The sequence below is a fragment of the Phoenix dactylifera genome, chromosome 18, assembly GCF_009389715.1.
Source record: "Phoenix dactylifera cultivar Barhee BC4 chromosome 18, palm_55x_up_171113_PBpolish2nd_filt_p, whole genome shotgun sequence".
In the NCBI taxonomy this organism is placed as follows: domain Eukaryota; kingdom Viridiplantae; phylum Streptophyta; class Magnoliopsida; order Arecales; family Arecaceae; genus Phoenix; species Phoenix dactylifera.
Window position 1 is genome coordinate 4045400 of NC_052409.1, and position 16030 is coordinate 4061429.

The 16030-nt window shown below is 39.0% G+C and overlaps 2 protein-coding genes across 2 annotated transcripts; one reads left to right on the forward strand and one right to left on the reverse strand.

Moving 5' to 3' along the window:
• Positions 1-1710: 1710 nt before the first annotated feature.
• LOC103698114 (probable prolyl 4-hydroxylase 3) lies at positions 1711-8777 on the reverse strand. The gene is made up of 8 exons (XM_008780100.4): positions 8298-8777; positions 8099-8186; positions 7279-7376; positions 7094-7191; positions 5073-5202; positions 4713-4900; positions 4389-4477; positions 1711-2131 (listed from the first exon to the last, which is right to left on the reverse strand). Exons 1-7 carry the CDS (start codon positions 8525-8527, stop codon positions 4404-4406), a joined length of 906 nt encoding a protein of 301 aa, XP_008778322.1. The 5' UTR covers positions 8528-8777; the 3' UTR covers positions 1711-2131; positions 4389-4403.
• Positions 8778-10945: 2168 nt separating this feature from the next.
• On the forward strand, positions 10946-14276 carry LOC103698104 (protein ABCI7, chloroplastic). Its single transcript, XM_008780080.4, has 3 exons — positions 10946-11896; positions 13018-13277; positions 13667-14276. The coding sequence occupies exons 1-3, from the start codon at positions 11000-11002 to the stop codon at positions 13968-13970; spliced, it is 1461 nt and encodes a 486-aa protein (XP_008778302.2). The 5' UTR covers positions 10946-10999; the 3' UTR covers positions 13971-14276.
• The last annotated feature ends 1754 nt before the right edge of the window (positions 14277-16030 follow it).

The window sequence follows — 16030 nt, forward strand, 5'->3', positions numbered from 1 at the left end:
GGCCTTGGTTAACTGTGGAAAAATATTGGTTTTCAGTAAGAAAGGAAAAAAAAGGTAGAAAACACTTGTCCGGTCTTTTACTAGGAGTCTAGTACTCAACAGGATTGTTCTCTTCAATCATTTTGGGGCTCGTATCTTTGCTTGGGGTTACAATCAATATATGGATAAAGTCACAAAGAACTGGTTTCTTGGGTTATCTCCACTCAATGAAGTATGCATGCATCTAAAATCATTTTCTGAGCCTGCAGCCTCTATGGAAAAGTCCCTGCTGCAAACTATAGTTTTTGTTGGCATTTCCAGGCGGACTCTCTCGCCAAAGATGAGAATTTGTGTGGAAAAGTCTCTGCTTTAAACGCCATAGAGGATTCTTGGGTTATTGCAAACCAGCTAACATGGATTAGAAAAAATTGATGCAGCTACTAACTCCAGACTCGTTCTAGTTGGACTGGTAGTTAATTTTTTTTCTCATTGTTGTTCATTTCTTTTCCCAGCAAAGACAAATTAGATTCTCTCGGCTCAATTCTCTCTCTTGAGGGGAGTTCTCTGCGGCCAACTCATTGGTTAGGAATTTATATGATAGCTAAATTGCTTCCAAACTTGATAAATCTTTGCAGTTAAAACCCCCTTATTTAAATGCATGCCTAAGGTTGACATGTTGGTAATTCTCTACGTGACCTGAGGTGGGATTGGTGATTGCAGGTGAAAGGTCGATACAATTATGCCCTACGGGATACAATATTTCCAAGTTTCATACTATGATGATATATTTTTGTTTTCTATTACAAATAATACAGCTTGCTTGGGGCAAACTAGTACATGAAACTGAAAATTTCCAAACTCAACTATCATATATAAACTGCTGAGGAAATAGCAGTTTCAAATTATACTTCCCTCAGTCCAGACAGCTTGGTGATTTTGTGAATTATATAACTTTTTGGAATATACCAAATTAGATATAAACATATAATAAAATAAAAGAGAAGAAGAAAGACCCTCTCAATGTGGATTGCAATTATATATGGCTACGGAAGGTAAATACTATGACTCTAATAAAGTTTTGATCCCTTTGCTTGCTTAAAACAAAATAAATAAATAAATAAATATTTTATACTCGACCAAATTAGAGACATTATATAATTGAAAAAAAAGGAACGTTGAATGGAAGAAAGTTTTTTTGATTTATTAAATTATCTAAGCCATGCAAAATCAATCCGATTCAGTCAATTTATGCTTTTCTTTTTTATCCTCCTTTTTTTTTATTTTTAATAGGACATAGCTTAGCGGGGCATAAACTTAAAATTTTGATTCGCTAGCCTTCGATGAAAATTGAGGCAGATGATCTACGAGTTAACCTGCAGAGTTTACAACCTGAACCAGTGTGATGATGAACCAAAGGCATGATGAGATCAAATTCCTTATGTTTGCATGAAAGAAAGGCCACGCTGTCAGAAGTTAACAGGCATTTCTGTTTGGCCTGTCAACAAATATGAATACTCGTACGTAACCTAGGAGATGGACTGAACAAGATTTCCACCAGTTCTCCCTAAGTTTGCTAAGTAGTCATGCATATTATAATCCTGGAAAACACTAAAGATCTGTCTCCCTAAAAACACAATTCACAAGTAACACCACCACAAAAAGTTTCCAAGCCGTCAGAGGTTCTTAATTTATATAAAGCCTTTAAGCATTGCTTTATTCATAAACATAGTATAACGCAATAAAAACGATGGATAACCAAACCGGAATAGTAAAAATGCTACTGTAACATTTGTTCACTAGCAAATGGATTCAGCCATTGTAATATAAAACAGTACAATATCCAGCATAAAATTAGTCAAAATCCATTTTTTTAACCAAAACAGCCTTCTTGACTATTCGCCCTGTTCCTCTCAGTCCCAAATCAGTTCTTTCCACCGCTAGATATACAAGATTACAACTGAAACATCAGCAATAAATTAATGACAGTCTAACACAAGCTTAACCATAGGTTGAAAAGAACCATGTTTATTCTATATGGAGGAAGAGATGAAGTACAGAGCGAGGGCAAAGGTATGAGCAGTCGGGCTATGAAATGGATGGGAACTTCAGCTGAAAGATACAGTGGAAACGCCAAATGCTCCGACAGACAAACCTGGCAATACATCATAAAATACCAAACAGTAAGTGATGATTCTAAGTACCAGATATTACAAATGGATACTTCATTCACTTCCACACCCAAAAATGATCAAAAGAAAATGATTGAAGAATCACTTATTTCTGTCACCTCAAATGGTGAACTGTCATGTTGAGTTATTTTTTAACTGCCCTCATTGCCTTTCTACGCACATGCCTTCTTTAAATAGCATAGAAAAGGCAACTCCTTTAACACATGGGTGCATTTTATTTGCAGCAGATTTAGAAATTCTCCACTTTTGCATATCCTTTGTGCACTGCTTTTTGTCATTATCTTTTATAGGTTGCTTCAGGATCTTCAGTTTGAAATATATAGAATAAGGCATGCACTTCGAGAATCTAAAGTACAGCTTCAAGGAATCAATAACATAGCAATCAGAGTGCATTGAGATTACATAATGTGGACAAAAATGATGACCTAACTTAGTCCAGGCAACCATATTAGGATCCCTTTCATGTAGAAGATGTCAAAATTGGCAATACATATTTTACCCACAAGGTTTGAATTACGAGGGATAGTCTTTCTTCATATTTCATTGAAGTAATCAAATGTATCATGTTCTAGGCAACCGATAAAGCCACTAATTTTTTGCTCGTAGTTCAAGTCTTTCCTGCTTGTACGTTGCAACTTCAATCCACTCCCCCCCCCCTGACGCAAGCATTTAATGCTGCAATATAATGCAAATCACTATCCATTTCTCTTCTCTTTCTCAGCAAACAAAAACCTTGAAAATTTTCGGTTGCATGACAACCAAGTCAAAGATTATTAATCAAGCATTCTGTTGATCGTTAGTTTAGCACAATTGGCTCCTCTTAGATGAGTGATAGAAACAAATTGCATAATCTAGAAGCTGCGGTTTCCCAGAAACTTCTACAAGATCCATGTATTGGTCGGAAACTTGATTCCTGGACATTGATCTGGTTAGTTCATCTTGAATGCTTTCTTCTCTAGGACTATATACACTTAGGACATAAAGGCATCCTACACAAATAATTGCAAGAACTGAACTTCTAATGTTTGCATAAATCAAGATAAAAAATTGAAGTATCTATTCATCTTTTTGTATTAATGCTGGGATACAACCAGATGGAGTATACACTTAAGTCATATTTCTGTCCTAAAATTTAGGAGAACTAGACATATCCTTGAATCTGTTATTGGATTATTGTCTAGGTTAGTTTCTTGGTAACAAAGATCACAGGTGATAAGGTCATCAAGTTGGGCATGCATCTGACACTGTAGCAGTGTTAAATAACATATTGACTGTGTAGGTCATCTGCTATATCACTTAAATGTAGCAACACCAAATAGAACATCAAATGGATGGTTTGCTATGGTTATTGTTTTTATTATCTGTGAGACTTCTGAAAATACTCATCATTTTCTTATACCCTATCCACCAGTCTACAAAGACAAGGCATCAATGAAATGCATCCTTTGACTATTGAATCTATCTATATATACTATAGAATAAGGAAAGCAAATGGAAGGAACCTGATATCATATGACATAAAGCAAAGTTTTACTTGACATGAATAGATAAAACCTAACAGCCTCTTTTAAGCCTTGTAGATAATTTTCTCACACTCTCTAAAACACACATAATATAAAATGCATATTTATGTAGTTAAGCACCTCCAAGGTGAGCCAATAAATAACAGACTCCGCGCGCCCCCCCCCCCCCACCCCACATACACACCAGAACATAGGCCCCAATAGTGAAGGGATTACACCCCACCCCACCCCACACACACCAGAACGAAGGCCCCAATAGTGAAGGGATTCAGACTTGTATGGAAGGAACAAGGTGGGAAAAGATCTAAGTAAACATGCGCAAAATATGTGGTGAAAGACTTGATTGGGTATCTAAAAAGTTGTCCATAACTATTAATTAGCATGCATACATAAGCAAACTGTTAAGTTGCTTCTACAAGCTAGGAATTAAGTCAGAGCTAGTATTATTCATCCCAAAAGGTCTATGTAAGATACATCACCCTTGCAAATTGTAATTTTGAAATCAGCAAGGTAGAAAAGTACGACAGAGAATGGTAAAAGAAATTAAAGTTCTGACTATGACAATCTGGATAATGGATGCTTGCTCAAATTTGCTGGTCAAATATCATGTCAGTAAGGTGTCCTCAAGGAAGCTGAACCACCTCTACAAGCAAACCATGAATAATTAAAATTCGAGCTGCTGAAAGTGGGAAAATACCTATAATGTGATAAATTAAACTTTATACTCATGGACACGGATCCATTTCGTAGCTGACCACTTGTTCCCTTTAATCAAAGGGCATCCACCTGCAAAAAGCGAAAAGAAGAAAAACAAAATACCATATTCAAGAATAGGATAAATTCACAGTTTTTTTTTTTTTTTTTGGCAGAAACAGCAGCTTCCAGACAATAAGATGAATTTTATAGGATAAAGCAGCGCATTCAAGAAATCAAACACCATGCTGTGTAGAATATTTTGTGGACTAAAAGATACACTCCCGAACTAGAAGATTTTATGGGCTACGCAATTATAATGACTAACCATGCAAACTTAATGGGTCTAGAGTGGCATCAGGCTTCATGCTCCAAAAGAGTAAGGCATCTCCCATCTTTGGTTTAACGGAAAGACCTTTCTTTCCACACTCAGATAGCTCATTGAACCATGGTAAAGAACTACTATTGACCTTTGCAGAAGGGAACCCTGTCTCACCACCTTCTTCAACATCTGAACTGTACATGTCAGGAGGGGGGAAGAGAGAGAGAGAGAGAGAGAGAGAGAGAGAGAGTCAGAGTTGTGTCTGTGGAAGCAGCTTAATGTAACTGAAGAAAAAATATGAAGAGATATATTTCTCTATATATAAAAAAAAGAAAATATAGGGATATGAGATATGAATATACGTACAGATACATTAGTAAGGTAGCCATACGCTGACCCCCATTCTTTGTGTTGAATTCATCAAGAAAGTAGTCGAAGTGTGGTTCATATTTCTGTCCAACCTCATAATGTAGAACTTGGAGACCCTCTCCATGCTCTGTGAATCAAAAAGTTAGCTTAAGGCACCTAGAATGAGGAAAATGGTGCAGTGCATAGATAAGCTACCAGAACATAAGTTGAAGATGAAGATTCCTATAGGAAAGCAGAACCAGAATTATATTCAATCCAAATAAAATAGTATCTAGATAATGTTTAGTCGCTTGCCTGATGTATGCATAAAATCCATTTTAAATTGTCTCAAACCCTAAAAAAATTAACAAAATGCTATTCTGTTTACACAGAGAAAAAAATCCCCGAATTGTAGAAAATTCCAAACCAGTATCTTGTTTGATATGAAATGTTTGCACAATGAATGATGTCCTTATAATATTATTCCTTGAATTCATCAAGAAAGTAGTCGAAGTGTGGTTCATATTTCTGTCCAACCTCATAATGTAGAACTTGGAGCCCCTCTCCATGCTCTGTGAATCAAAAAGTTAGCTTAAGGCACCTAGAATGAGGAAAATGGTGCAGTGCATAGATAAGCTACCAGAACAAAAGTTGAAGATGAAGATTCCTATAGGAAAGCAGAACCAGAATTATATTCAATCCAAATAAAATAGTATCTAGATAATGTTTAGTCGCTTGCCTGATGTATGCATAAAATCCATTTTAAATTGTCTCAAACCCTAAAAAAATTAACAAAATGCTATTCTGTTTACACAGAGAAAAAATTCCCCGAATTGTAGAAAATTCTAAACCAGTATCTTGTTTGATATGAAATGTTTGCACAATGAATGATGTCCTTATAATATTATTCCTATTCTTCCCATTTACGAGATTATAAGTTTGCATCATGTCTCTAGATCATAAATTATTGTAACAGCAAACAGCAGATTGCAGACCTTTACAAGAAATTAGCTTTTATAGTCAGTGTCCAGAATATACAGCTCCCAGCGGATTCATACAGGGTTCCAACTTCCATCCAGAACATGACTGCAATTTATTAAGAACTTGATGTTGTTGTTCCCACTTTATGCTTCCCTCTATTTTTTTTATATATTTGGAGTCTACAGCCATTAACTTCAAAAAATTCTTCAGTTTTAAGACATCAACACCATAACCTTTTTCAACTCCTTGTGAATTCCATTTATCTATTCCAATTACACAAGAAGTGAGTTAAATGATTCATTGTTGTAACCCATAAACCCTTCCTCAAGCAACTAGCATGGAAAGACTAGTAATCTTTTAATAGGACCACCTAACAGAAAGTATGAAAAAGCATAGCACCTTTTTTATATCCTCTCTTAGTGATGCAGCGTGCTCATATGAACAAATCAAGCAATATATGTTTTTCATACAAGCAGTTGCTATATTCCTCCTAAGTTACCTCCCTTGTTCTCAAATGGCTGCCTATTTCTCGTACAACCAACAGTTATTAAAGGGTAACAAGCTCTTTTAGACCCTTGGGGACTTAAAATAAGAGCTGATTTCAGCATAGGACCAGAAAAAAGACCCGAAATACTTTGCTTATCCTTCACATCCATAAACATGGCATGTATACATATTTCAACAACTGTTCTTGCTGTCATATGGGTCTTCTATCTAATTCTCTCTCCTTTATGGTATTTCTCTAATCTTTTTTCTTTTCACTCAGTTCTATTTCATCACATCACAGAACTATTTCTACTACAATAACAGAAACACAAAGAAAGCATGAAGAAACTAATGCATAATCCAAAACATATTAAATCCACACCCATTCAAATTTTGAGAACTTTGCAGTTCTTTTTCTAAAAAAAAATCATAATGCGCTTTATAATGAAACCTTAATAAAATTAGATGGTGCATGTCCCATGTACAATGTGAGGAAGCATTTGTCAGAAAAAAGAAATAGAACATGATATCAATTTATCAGCCACTAAAAACCGAAATAATCTCATACTTACCTACAGGTATAAAGGTATAATCTGCTATCCTTTTTTCAATCGCTCGGATAATTTTGTCTCGCCCTCGTTGGAGGAACGTCCCTGAGCTTGTCCGAACCCTGAATATTTTGTAAATATATAATGCTGAGGAACTGTCAACTAGGTTAAAAACTTCCTGAATATAAAGAGATTCGAAACCGACAGACCTGCTGTCTTTACTTTTGCCAGTAGCGCTATCAACAACTGTTGACTTCTCCATATGAGGCTTTGCCAGATTAATTATGTACTCACACTCCTCCCTGGACTGACAAATGCATATCGAGAACAATACTTTCGATTTATTAGCATTCTATAAGGCAGGAGACACTCAAAAGAGGGGATCTATTACCATGAACCAGTAATCAGATTTACAAAGTAACATTTAGATAATATATCATCACTGACAACAGATAAGAAGCCTTTTAAAATTGACACAGACATAAGGATATGAAGAAAACAAGGAAAACCAATAAGGGGAAAAAAATCAACAGTTAAAAACTAACTGGTTATGCGATGAATCAGGAAACTAATCAGTGCATGTTCATGACATACATTGAGCCCTATGAAGGACTCATGAAACATTGTGTCAAGATGGGACAGTGGGCTCCAATGTTTCAAAATCTTGAAACGTGAATAGCCATGTCAAGTTGCTGAGCACGATACATATCCCTACGGCACTATCAGTGCAGCATCTTAGGGTTTCAGAATATTCACAATTCGGTCCAACCAGTCAGTCAAAAATCTAAAGCATTAAGCGAGAATGGTGAAACGAATTACTTATCAACCTTCCAAAAACTCTCTGTTATCTCTAATGGACTGCAGTGCTTGATGTAAAAAAAAAATCAGATCTTTCTTAAAATTACAAGCATATAATCTCAAGAAATCCTAAAATGATAAAAAAATCTAAGCAAATCGAAGTCAAATAATAAGAAAAAGACAGATCGAGGGGCGAGAGCAGGAAAAAGACGAGCTTTTGCGAAAACTGACCAAGAAATTGTGAAAGACGGACGCTCTGGGTTCCCACGAGATGACCTCCGCCCATTGCGCCCCTCTATTCCCTAGCCCATTCCCATCCCTGCGAAGAAATTATAGCAACAACCACCAAATCCGTCGCCCATCACATAAAATCAGATCGAAACAAAACCACAGAAAAGAAAGCGAAAACACCGGAAAGCATCCGACATACGTCATTGTTTTCTTGTAGACGGATCTGACGCGGTGGATGTCGGCGGCTTCGGGGGCGCTGTCGGAGTGAACGGGGAGGGAGAATATGCCAAGCGCGAGGAGCATGAGGAGGACCACCGACAGAATCAGGAGAATCGTCAGCGCGAACGTGTACGGCGAGGACCGCCGGCTGGAGAACATCCGGGGGTGCCGCACGCCTCTCGCATTTAAGGACGGCCGCGAGAACGCCATGGGTTAATTTCGCCGAGCGAGCTCCAACGAGAACACACACAAAAAAAAAAGCCTCCTTTGTTTCTTCGTTCTCCGTCCTTTAAGAGAACAAGAGGGAGAGAGGAGAGTTCCGATGGATCGGGATTTCGGCCAAGGTTTGGGGAAAAAATGAAGTCAGTGCCATCGGTGCCCAAAATGTCATCGTCGGACCGCGTCGCAGCTTCCCGCAGGTCGCAATTTCTCCGCGGCGATGGCGCTGGGCTTTCATTTCAAGTGGGTCCCGCTGCTAAAAACCTGGTAAGTTATCAAACATCGAGGGTTTGGAGTACACTTTTTAAAACCTGAGATTGCACCACATCATCACTCTCAACCATTAAATGACGAGAAACATTAAGTTTTGGGCCTGGGCATAGAAACGAGGCCTATGGCCTAGTCATGAGCTTCCAGCTTTGTTTGATTTTTTTTTTTTCTTTTTCAGGATGGTTTAAGGTCTGCTGTTGCTGCTGCTTCTTCTTCTTTTTAATACGGATGAGTCATACTACGAATGCACCCAATAAAATTAGAAAATAAAATATCTTGAAGTGTCTGAGTCAACTTTCCATCTCCAGCCCACAAGATACTACCCGCATGGTGGACCACATAGACGACCATCCAATCCGCAGGCCTATTGGCTTCATGAAATATATGTTTGGCCTGAAAAGCCCCTCTTTCCCTCGTCATTGCCCAGATGCCTCGAAGCAACGGATGGTTACTGCCGGCACTTCTCGGACTCTTATAAATTCAGCTGATAACCGTGGCCGAGTGACCCTCCAGGATGACTGAGCTGGCTCGTAACTCAAACTAGGCATGTCGAAGGCCTGCCCAGGCAGCCCTCAGCTCGCACCGAACATCGAGATGTCGAATAGCTGACAATTACCTACTGCCACCATCTTGGCATCTGGGTTCCTAATAACAAAACCGGCGCCTCCCTTCGTACCTCCGTCGGAGATGGACTTATCAAAATTAATCTTGAAAAAATTCGGGGATGGGGGCTAAGGTGTGCTTTGGTATCGCTTCTACTTTTTAATTTTTTATTATAATCACAAACTTTGTTTTCTAACTTTGTTTCCTGTGTGTGTTTGGTGGTCGTGGACAGTAAGAAATGATCGTGTGTTTTTTTTTGGTAAAACGATAAGAGGGAGGGGGAGGGACCAGCCCACCGACGCAGCAGCCCCACTACTGGGCCCCCCTTTCACCAGGGAATGTTCAATACAGGTCGCAGGTTACGCGTGCCTTCCCTGACCCGTGGGCTCACCCTACTGGGCTCATCGCCTCACGTGTGGGTACGTCACCCCAGCGCTACCTCAGTATAGATGGAAGGAAAGCATATCCGCCAACAAGCCGTCTGGGCGTAGGGCATCCGGTCTCCTAATTTAATCGACGTCCGCGCGTTTCGAATTCGAACAAATCGGATGGAATTATCGCCCCCTTACCACCAGGCTACCACTTTGGTGGCAATGATCGTGTGTTTCAAAATTTGGTCGCTACTTGAAGTTAGCTGGTAGGATCTTATTTTTACATGCTGGATATTGAAACTACTTATAAGCAAGAACTTTTCCAGGTACAGTCAAAAACCTGGGGTAACCCATCTACCCGACTTTCAAGCCATCAACCATTGTGTTTGTTCGATGGCTACCACCTCCCCCTTGGTGTCTTCAAGGTCAACTTCAATAGGGCTGGTGTTAGAGGTATACAACTTGTTGCAGGTTTTATCATTAGAGATCCATCCCTTCTTCCTTAGATAAATGGTGCTTCGCTTTCATGCGCCATAGGTTTAGATCAAAGAAGATTACTATTATTATTTTTTGGATTAGTGCACATAACTCAAAAAGAAAGCAAATGCAGAGCCCATTTATTTTTCGGACCGGACTCGGATATATCAGTAGTCCGACTCGAGCCTAAACAAGGCCCCAAATAAAGCCCGAATTAGGTCTGAATCAATTTGTTTTCGTATGTTATTATTTAAAAAAAACAATAACAAAGTAAAGAACAAATTAAAATAAATTTAGCTAAAAGTAATGTATAATAAACCATTTACTTGTATTATAGGAGAGAGTCTAATTTCTAACTAATTTATTTTCTTGTGAAGCAGTATTACAAAATATTAAACTTCAACCAGGTTCGGATTGAACCATTTTTTGGTCCAAATAGGTAATTCAGATGAGCTCAATCGGATTTGAGCTTAAATTAATTTAAAAATTTTTGGACATAAATCTGACTCGAGGCCTGAAAAAAATGTAGGCCGAGTATGGTACAGGCATAGCCCGGCCCACTTTCAGACCTAATTCTGCGAAGCAAACCCCGTTTAGCGCAAAGGGATTCTGTGCGTTGATGTATTTAGCGTATCTTACTTTGATTTTGTAATCCCCCAACTCATTGACAGCCGATAATTTATATCATTCCCCGATCCAACAACCGTAGAACCCAAGCTACTATCGTTGAACTCCACCCGCCATGTCTTACTGTTGTTTGTCGTCTCCCCCCTCTCCTCCCCTCCGCCGCCTCCGCTCCCCTCTCCCCCTTCCTCCTCCCAAAGCCCTAACGCCGACCGCTCGCAGAGCCTCTCTCTCCCTTCGCTGCTCCCTTTCCGACCCTTTCGTCCTCGAGATCGCCGAGAAGCTCGAGGACTCCCTCTCCTCCTCCCCCTCGATCCAATCTCTCCCCCTCCAACGCCTCCGCGACTCCTCCTCCCAGTCCCTCCTCTCCCGCTCCTGGCCCTCCTCCAAAGACGAGCCCTTTCGCTTCACCGACACCTCCTTCCTCAAGAACTCCTCTATCCTTCCCGCCCCCATCCCTGCCCTCCCCTCCTTCTCCCTCGATTCCCCTTCTCCCAATCTCATCTCCCTCCTCGACGGCCACTTTGCCACCTCCCTCTCCCGCCTCTCCTCCCTCCCTGCCGGCGTCTTCGTCGGCAGCCTCTCCGCCCTCCCCCCGGGTCCCGTCTACGACCGCCTCCTCGCCGCCATCGCCTCCGCTGACGAATTCCAAGATCGGGACTTGTTCTGGGACCTGAACGGCGTCGGTGCCCCCGATATCGCCGTGATCTTCATCCCGGCCGGAGCGCGGGTCGTTGACGAGCCAATTCATATACGATTCTGTTACTCTGAGGGGGATGAAATTGGATCGCAGCGGTTGCGATTGTCGAACCCCAGGGTTTTGGTTGTGGTGGAGAAGGGGGCGGAGGTTGGGATCGTGGAGGAGCACTTGGGAGTCGGGGGGAGCGAGGAGAGGTGCTACTGGGCCAATTCCGTGATGGAGATTGTGATCGAGGAGGGCGCCAAGGTGACGCATTCTTATGTGCAGAGGCAGTCGATGAATGCCGCTCATATCAAGTGGACGTTTACTCAGCAGGTGACTAAGAGCGTGCCATTATTCCTAAATTTATTCTTCAGATGGTTTCATGTCTGAAAGACGGTGCTTTGTGATATTTAAGTCTAATGATATATGTTTATATTTCTTAATCTTTAGTTATAGATTTATCTTTCTTTGGATTGAAGTCGTGGAATCTCTGGAACAATATTGATATCAGATGTGGGTAGCCTATTACAAGTTGCAAGCTTTAGTCATGAGTTTACTATTGCAAGTTGCAAAAGACTCAATATTAATTTAAGGTTACCGAGTTAACAGGCCTAAAACTGCAAATTCTAAGGTATAGCATTGTGAGATAGCTTTGTTGATTTGGAGACCTATCTTAGATTAATGGAAGCCTTCATGAGTCGATTGCTGCAGGAAATTGAGTTATGCGAACCATGTTTAAAGATTGTGCTGATTATCCAGAGGAGATGTGGGAGGTTGGTCATTTGTTAGATCTGGTTAACTTTCTGTATTGTGTTCTCTCTGTTTATTTCTTTCTTTTGGTTGGGTGTGGCCCATGCTTTCCTACACATGAGAGAAAAGAGATGTCGATTATCCAAAAGCTGTTTATCTAAAGAAGGATTTAGGGCTTTATATAAAGGCTTTTTGCTGAAATGAGTTATTTGCTCTGTCAGTTACACAAATATTCCTTTTAAGGGAAAATTATCTGATCTTGTCATTCTATTCTAATAGTATCCTTCTGTGCCGATGGACGATGACATCCTGATTTTCTTATTGGAAATATGTTAACTGTCATTTTGTGAAAAATTCAGTAGGCATTAAAATTTTCAACATGTAGGGCAGAGAAGTTTATGTTGATAGACTGAAATAAATGGTGAATTATTGATGTTTGGTCGATGGATTACTGTAAAATTATAAACTCTGACTGTGAAGTGAACCTCATTCTTCCGACAACTTTGATTGGTGTTTGTAGGCTTAGAAAGTAATGACTAATAGGTTAGACTGTTAAAGTAGTAAACTTGACCATTGAAAGAACGAAAATAGCGATTAAGGTTGTTACATGCACCTACTGCTTATCAAAGAAACAAGGAGAGCTTTAAATTTCTGTAGGAGGAGACCATAATTGTCGAGGATTAACTGTGCATTGTTATTTGCAGGAAGCATCTAGTTCCTATGAGCTCATTGAGATAAGTACTGGTGCAAGGCTAAGCAGGCATAATCTCCATATTCAGCAATTAGGCCCTGACACTGTGACAGAGCTGTCAGCATTTCATGTATCTCGAAGCAATCAGACACAAGATCTGCATAGCAGATTAGTCCTGGATCATCCTAGAGGATATTCCCGGCAACTTCACAAGTGCATTGTATCCCAATCTTCAGGGCAGGCTGTATTTGATGGAAACATTAAGGTCAACAGGTACCTTACTACTTTCTGAATCTGTTCATGTCCCGATTGAAGCTTTCCTTGAAATTAGAAATTGGAGAGTTTCTCAAGAATTCCATTTCATGAGAAATGCCGCTTAGGAAGGTCTGAAATGTGAATTCGAGCTTGTAAATGACAATAAATCTCATATACCCTTGAGAATTCTCTTTATTAATTATTTGAAAATTTGTCCTGTATGTTATTTGGCCGAGAAACCTATAGTTCCTTATTTGTTTTATTTTTTATTTGTTATCACCATGTCCAGATGTTTGTTAGGGGGTCATCATCAACTATACGAAACATATCTTTTCTTTCCTACCCAAATATGTAAGTTTAATTCTTGGAAGCTTCATTTTCAGATCTTAACTTTGGCATTTTTACAGGTTCGCACAGCAAACTGATGCTGGGCAGCTGACAAGAACCCTCCTCTTGGCACCTCGAGCGACTGCCAATGTAAAACCTAATCTACAAATCATTGCTGATGATGTCAAATGTTCCCATGGAGCTGCTATCAGTGACCTTGAAGAAGACCAACTCTTCTATTTCCGGGCAAGGGGTGTGGATCTACAAACGGCAAGAGATGCTCTGGTCTTCTCCTTTGGAGCCGAGGTGGTGGCTCGCATTCCATCTGCACCCATTCGGAAAAGTGTAACAAGTCAAGTTAAAGAGTTACTAACAAATCAATGAATAAAATATCGAACCAGCGATTCTGCTAATCCGCCTGCCTACCTGTAATCCAATTTTTTATTGTATAATGCGATGAAGCATCATGGATCAATTGTTTTGATTAATAGAAAAAGATGTGCTTGGTCCAAATATGGGTCTGTTTGTATTACATCTGCCACATGATATCAAGATTTTTCTCTACTCCAAAACATTAGTTTCTTCTTTGGGACATAGGTTTTGGTAATGACAAGGTTGAACTCATACCTAACCTTTGTACATCCTTCATCGGATAGTAATCCTATTGCATGCCACTCTAATCTCTGCTTAGTTTCGGTTTGACATGGCAGGAGGCTATTGAAGCAATTCAGGCAGTTGATCCGTTCATAAGGGTTGATGGGATTTTTGTTGTTTTTTTATAGTAAATGTTATAATATGTCCTGCCACATTAACACTGTGTTCAGTTGGAAATTCTGTGCAGCTTTAGCACCTTCCTTATCGGATTATGTTGTCCTGGGGTCCCACTTGGTTTGGGTCAACTTTATTCTTATCTGGCCCATCCAATGTTGTATTTTGACTAGGGATACCACATAGCATGCTTGGTAAATATTTGCGCGCTGAGTATGAATGATTCCTGATTTGTTTTTTCTACCATAAAAGTAAATGCCAGAAGCAATTGTTGGTGATAATCAGGTGAGGATGGGATCTCTACAGCAATGGCCATTTGTGCGTTCGAGGATCATGGTTTGATCCCATTACGTCCGGGTACAAATTTATTTCAAAAAAAAAAAAAACAATTGTATACCTTATTTTGTTCAAGAAAAGTTAAGATTCGATGCAGATTCATATTTTATAATTTTTTCCATGATGTTGAAGTTATAGAATTTTCAAAGGACTTTCTTTTTAGGGCTTATTTGTGGATGAGATCTTTGTGTAGCTACCTCACTTATGTATAAATACTTCACAATCTCATATTTCACATTCTCTTAATTAGAGTTTCTTCAAAAATATTTATTTATGCTGATATTTATTTAATACTCTCTTGATCATAATGCAGTCCATCAGAGGGAAGCACTGCTAGTTCTCTCATCTTTATTTATTACATGCTACCTAGTCTTGCATGTGCATATCTACTATCATATCATTTTGCTGATGTTAGCCTTGAATATGAACTTGATTTTTGATATATTGCTGACATTATTTTTGCTTTGTTCATTGTTTCTGGTTATGACTGCAGTGGTTACATCTGAAAATGTGAGATGCCATTGCTCATTGTTGTGTCAGGACTGTATAATTCTTGCATGACTATGCTCAATGCAAGATTCCTAGCAATTGTATTTGATCTAGATAGGGCACTGATTGTTGCTAATTCTTCATGGTTATTCAAGAAAAAAAAGTTGATGCGCTCTGAAGCGAAGATTAATAACTGCGATGGACTAACAACCAGTAGCTGGTATGTTGGCTGAGCTCTAGTGCCATCAGTAATCAGGATGAGGAAGTGTGGAAGATTCAAGCTGAGACTATTCCACCAGTTCCTGAAGGTCACAACCATATGCTCGCTCAGATAAGGATGCAAGAGAAAAGCATTATATTGATACGTGTTGATGTAACATTTTGTATGTATGTCTGTTTTCTTATAAAAACCTAGTGGGTTCTATTTATTTTTCTGGATAGATAATATATAAGAAATTGAGTGGTGTTTGGCAGGAACATGGGACCTGGAATAGAATGTCATGATGGCTAAACACCATTTACAAAATGGACATAAACAATGTTTGGACAAACCATCTTATCCCTATTTTTAGGCATAGGTTATTCCATGTTCATCTTAATATAGACTTATATACATTCTCTTTACCCATTTCATCGTTTTAAATTGTACCTCTAAAATTAATTTTATATTATCTATTATATTGTATAAATAGTATGATACGGAGTCAATATAGTATTGATATTAACAAAACTATAATATAACATCCAATCTATCATAATATATTATAATATTACGCCATAGTATAATATTTACTAAACTAATAATATTAGTATCACTACAAAATTGTCATATTCCTATTCTAATATTATAT

What these genes read in the sequence shown, in the direction of transcription:
- LOC103698104 (XM_008780080.4), top strand. Translation starts at nt 11,000, where the DNA reads ATGTCTTACTGTTGTTTGTCGTCTCCCCCCTCTCCTCCCCTCCGCCGC. An exon ending in AGTGGACGTTTACTCAGCAG is followed by an intron (nt 11,897 to 13,017) that starts GTGACTAAGAGC and finishes TGTTATTTGCAG; the next exon opens with GAAGCATCTAGTTCCTATGA. An exon ending in GGAAACATTAAGGTCAACAG is followed by an intron (nt 13,278 to 13,666) that starts GTACCTTACTAC and finishes GCATTTTTACAG; the next exon opens with GTTCGCACAGCAAACTGATG.
- LOC103698114 (XM_008780100.4), bottom strand. Translation starts at nt 8,527, where the DNA reads ATGGCGTTCTCGCGGCCGTCCTTAAATGCGAGAGGCGTGCGGCACCCC. An exon ending in CCGTCTTTCACAATTTCTTG is followed by an intron (nt 7,377 to 8,098) that starts GTCAGTTTTCGC and finishes TGCATTTGTCAG; the next exon opens with TCCAGGGAGGAGTGTGAGTA. An exon ending in GCTACCTTACTAATGTATCT is followed by an intron (nt 4,901 to 5,072) that starts GTACGTATATTC and finishes TGACATGTACAG; the next exon opens with TTCAGATGTTGAAGAAGGTG.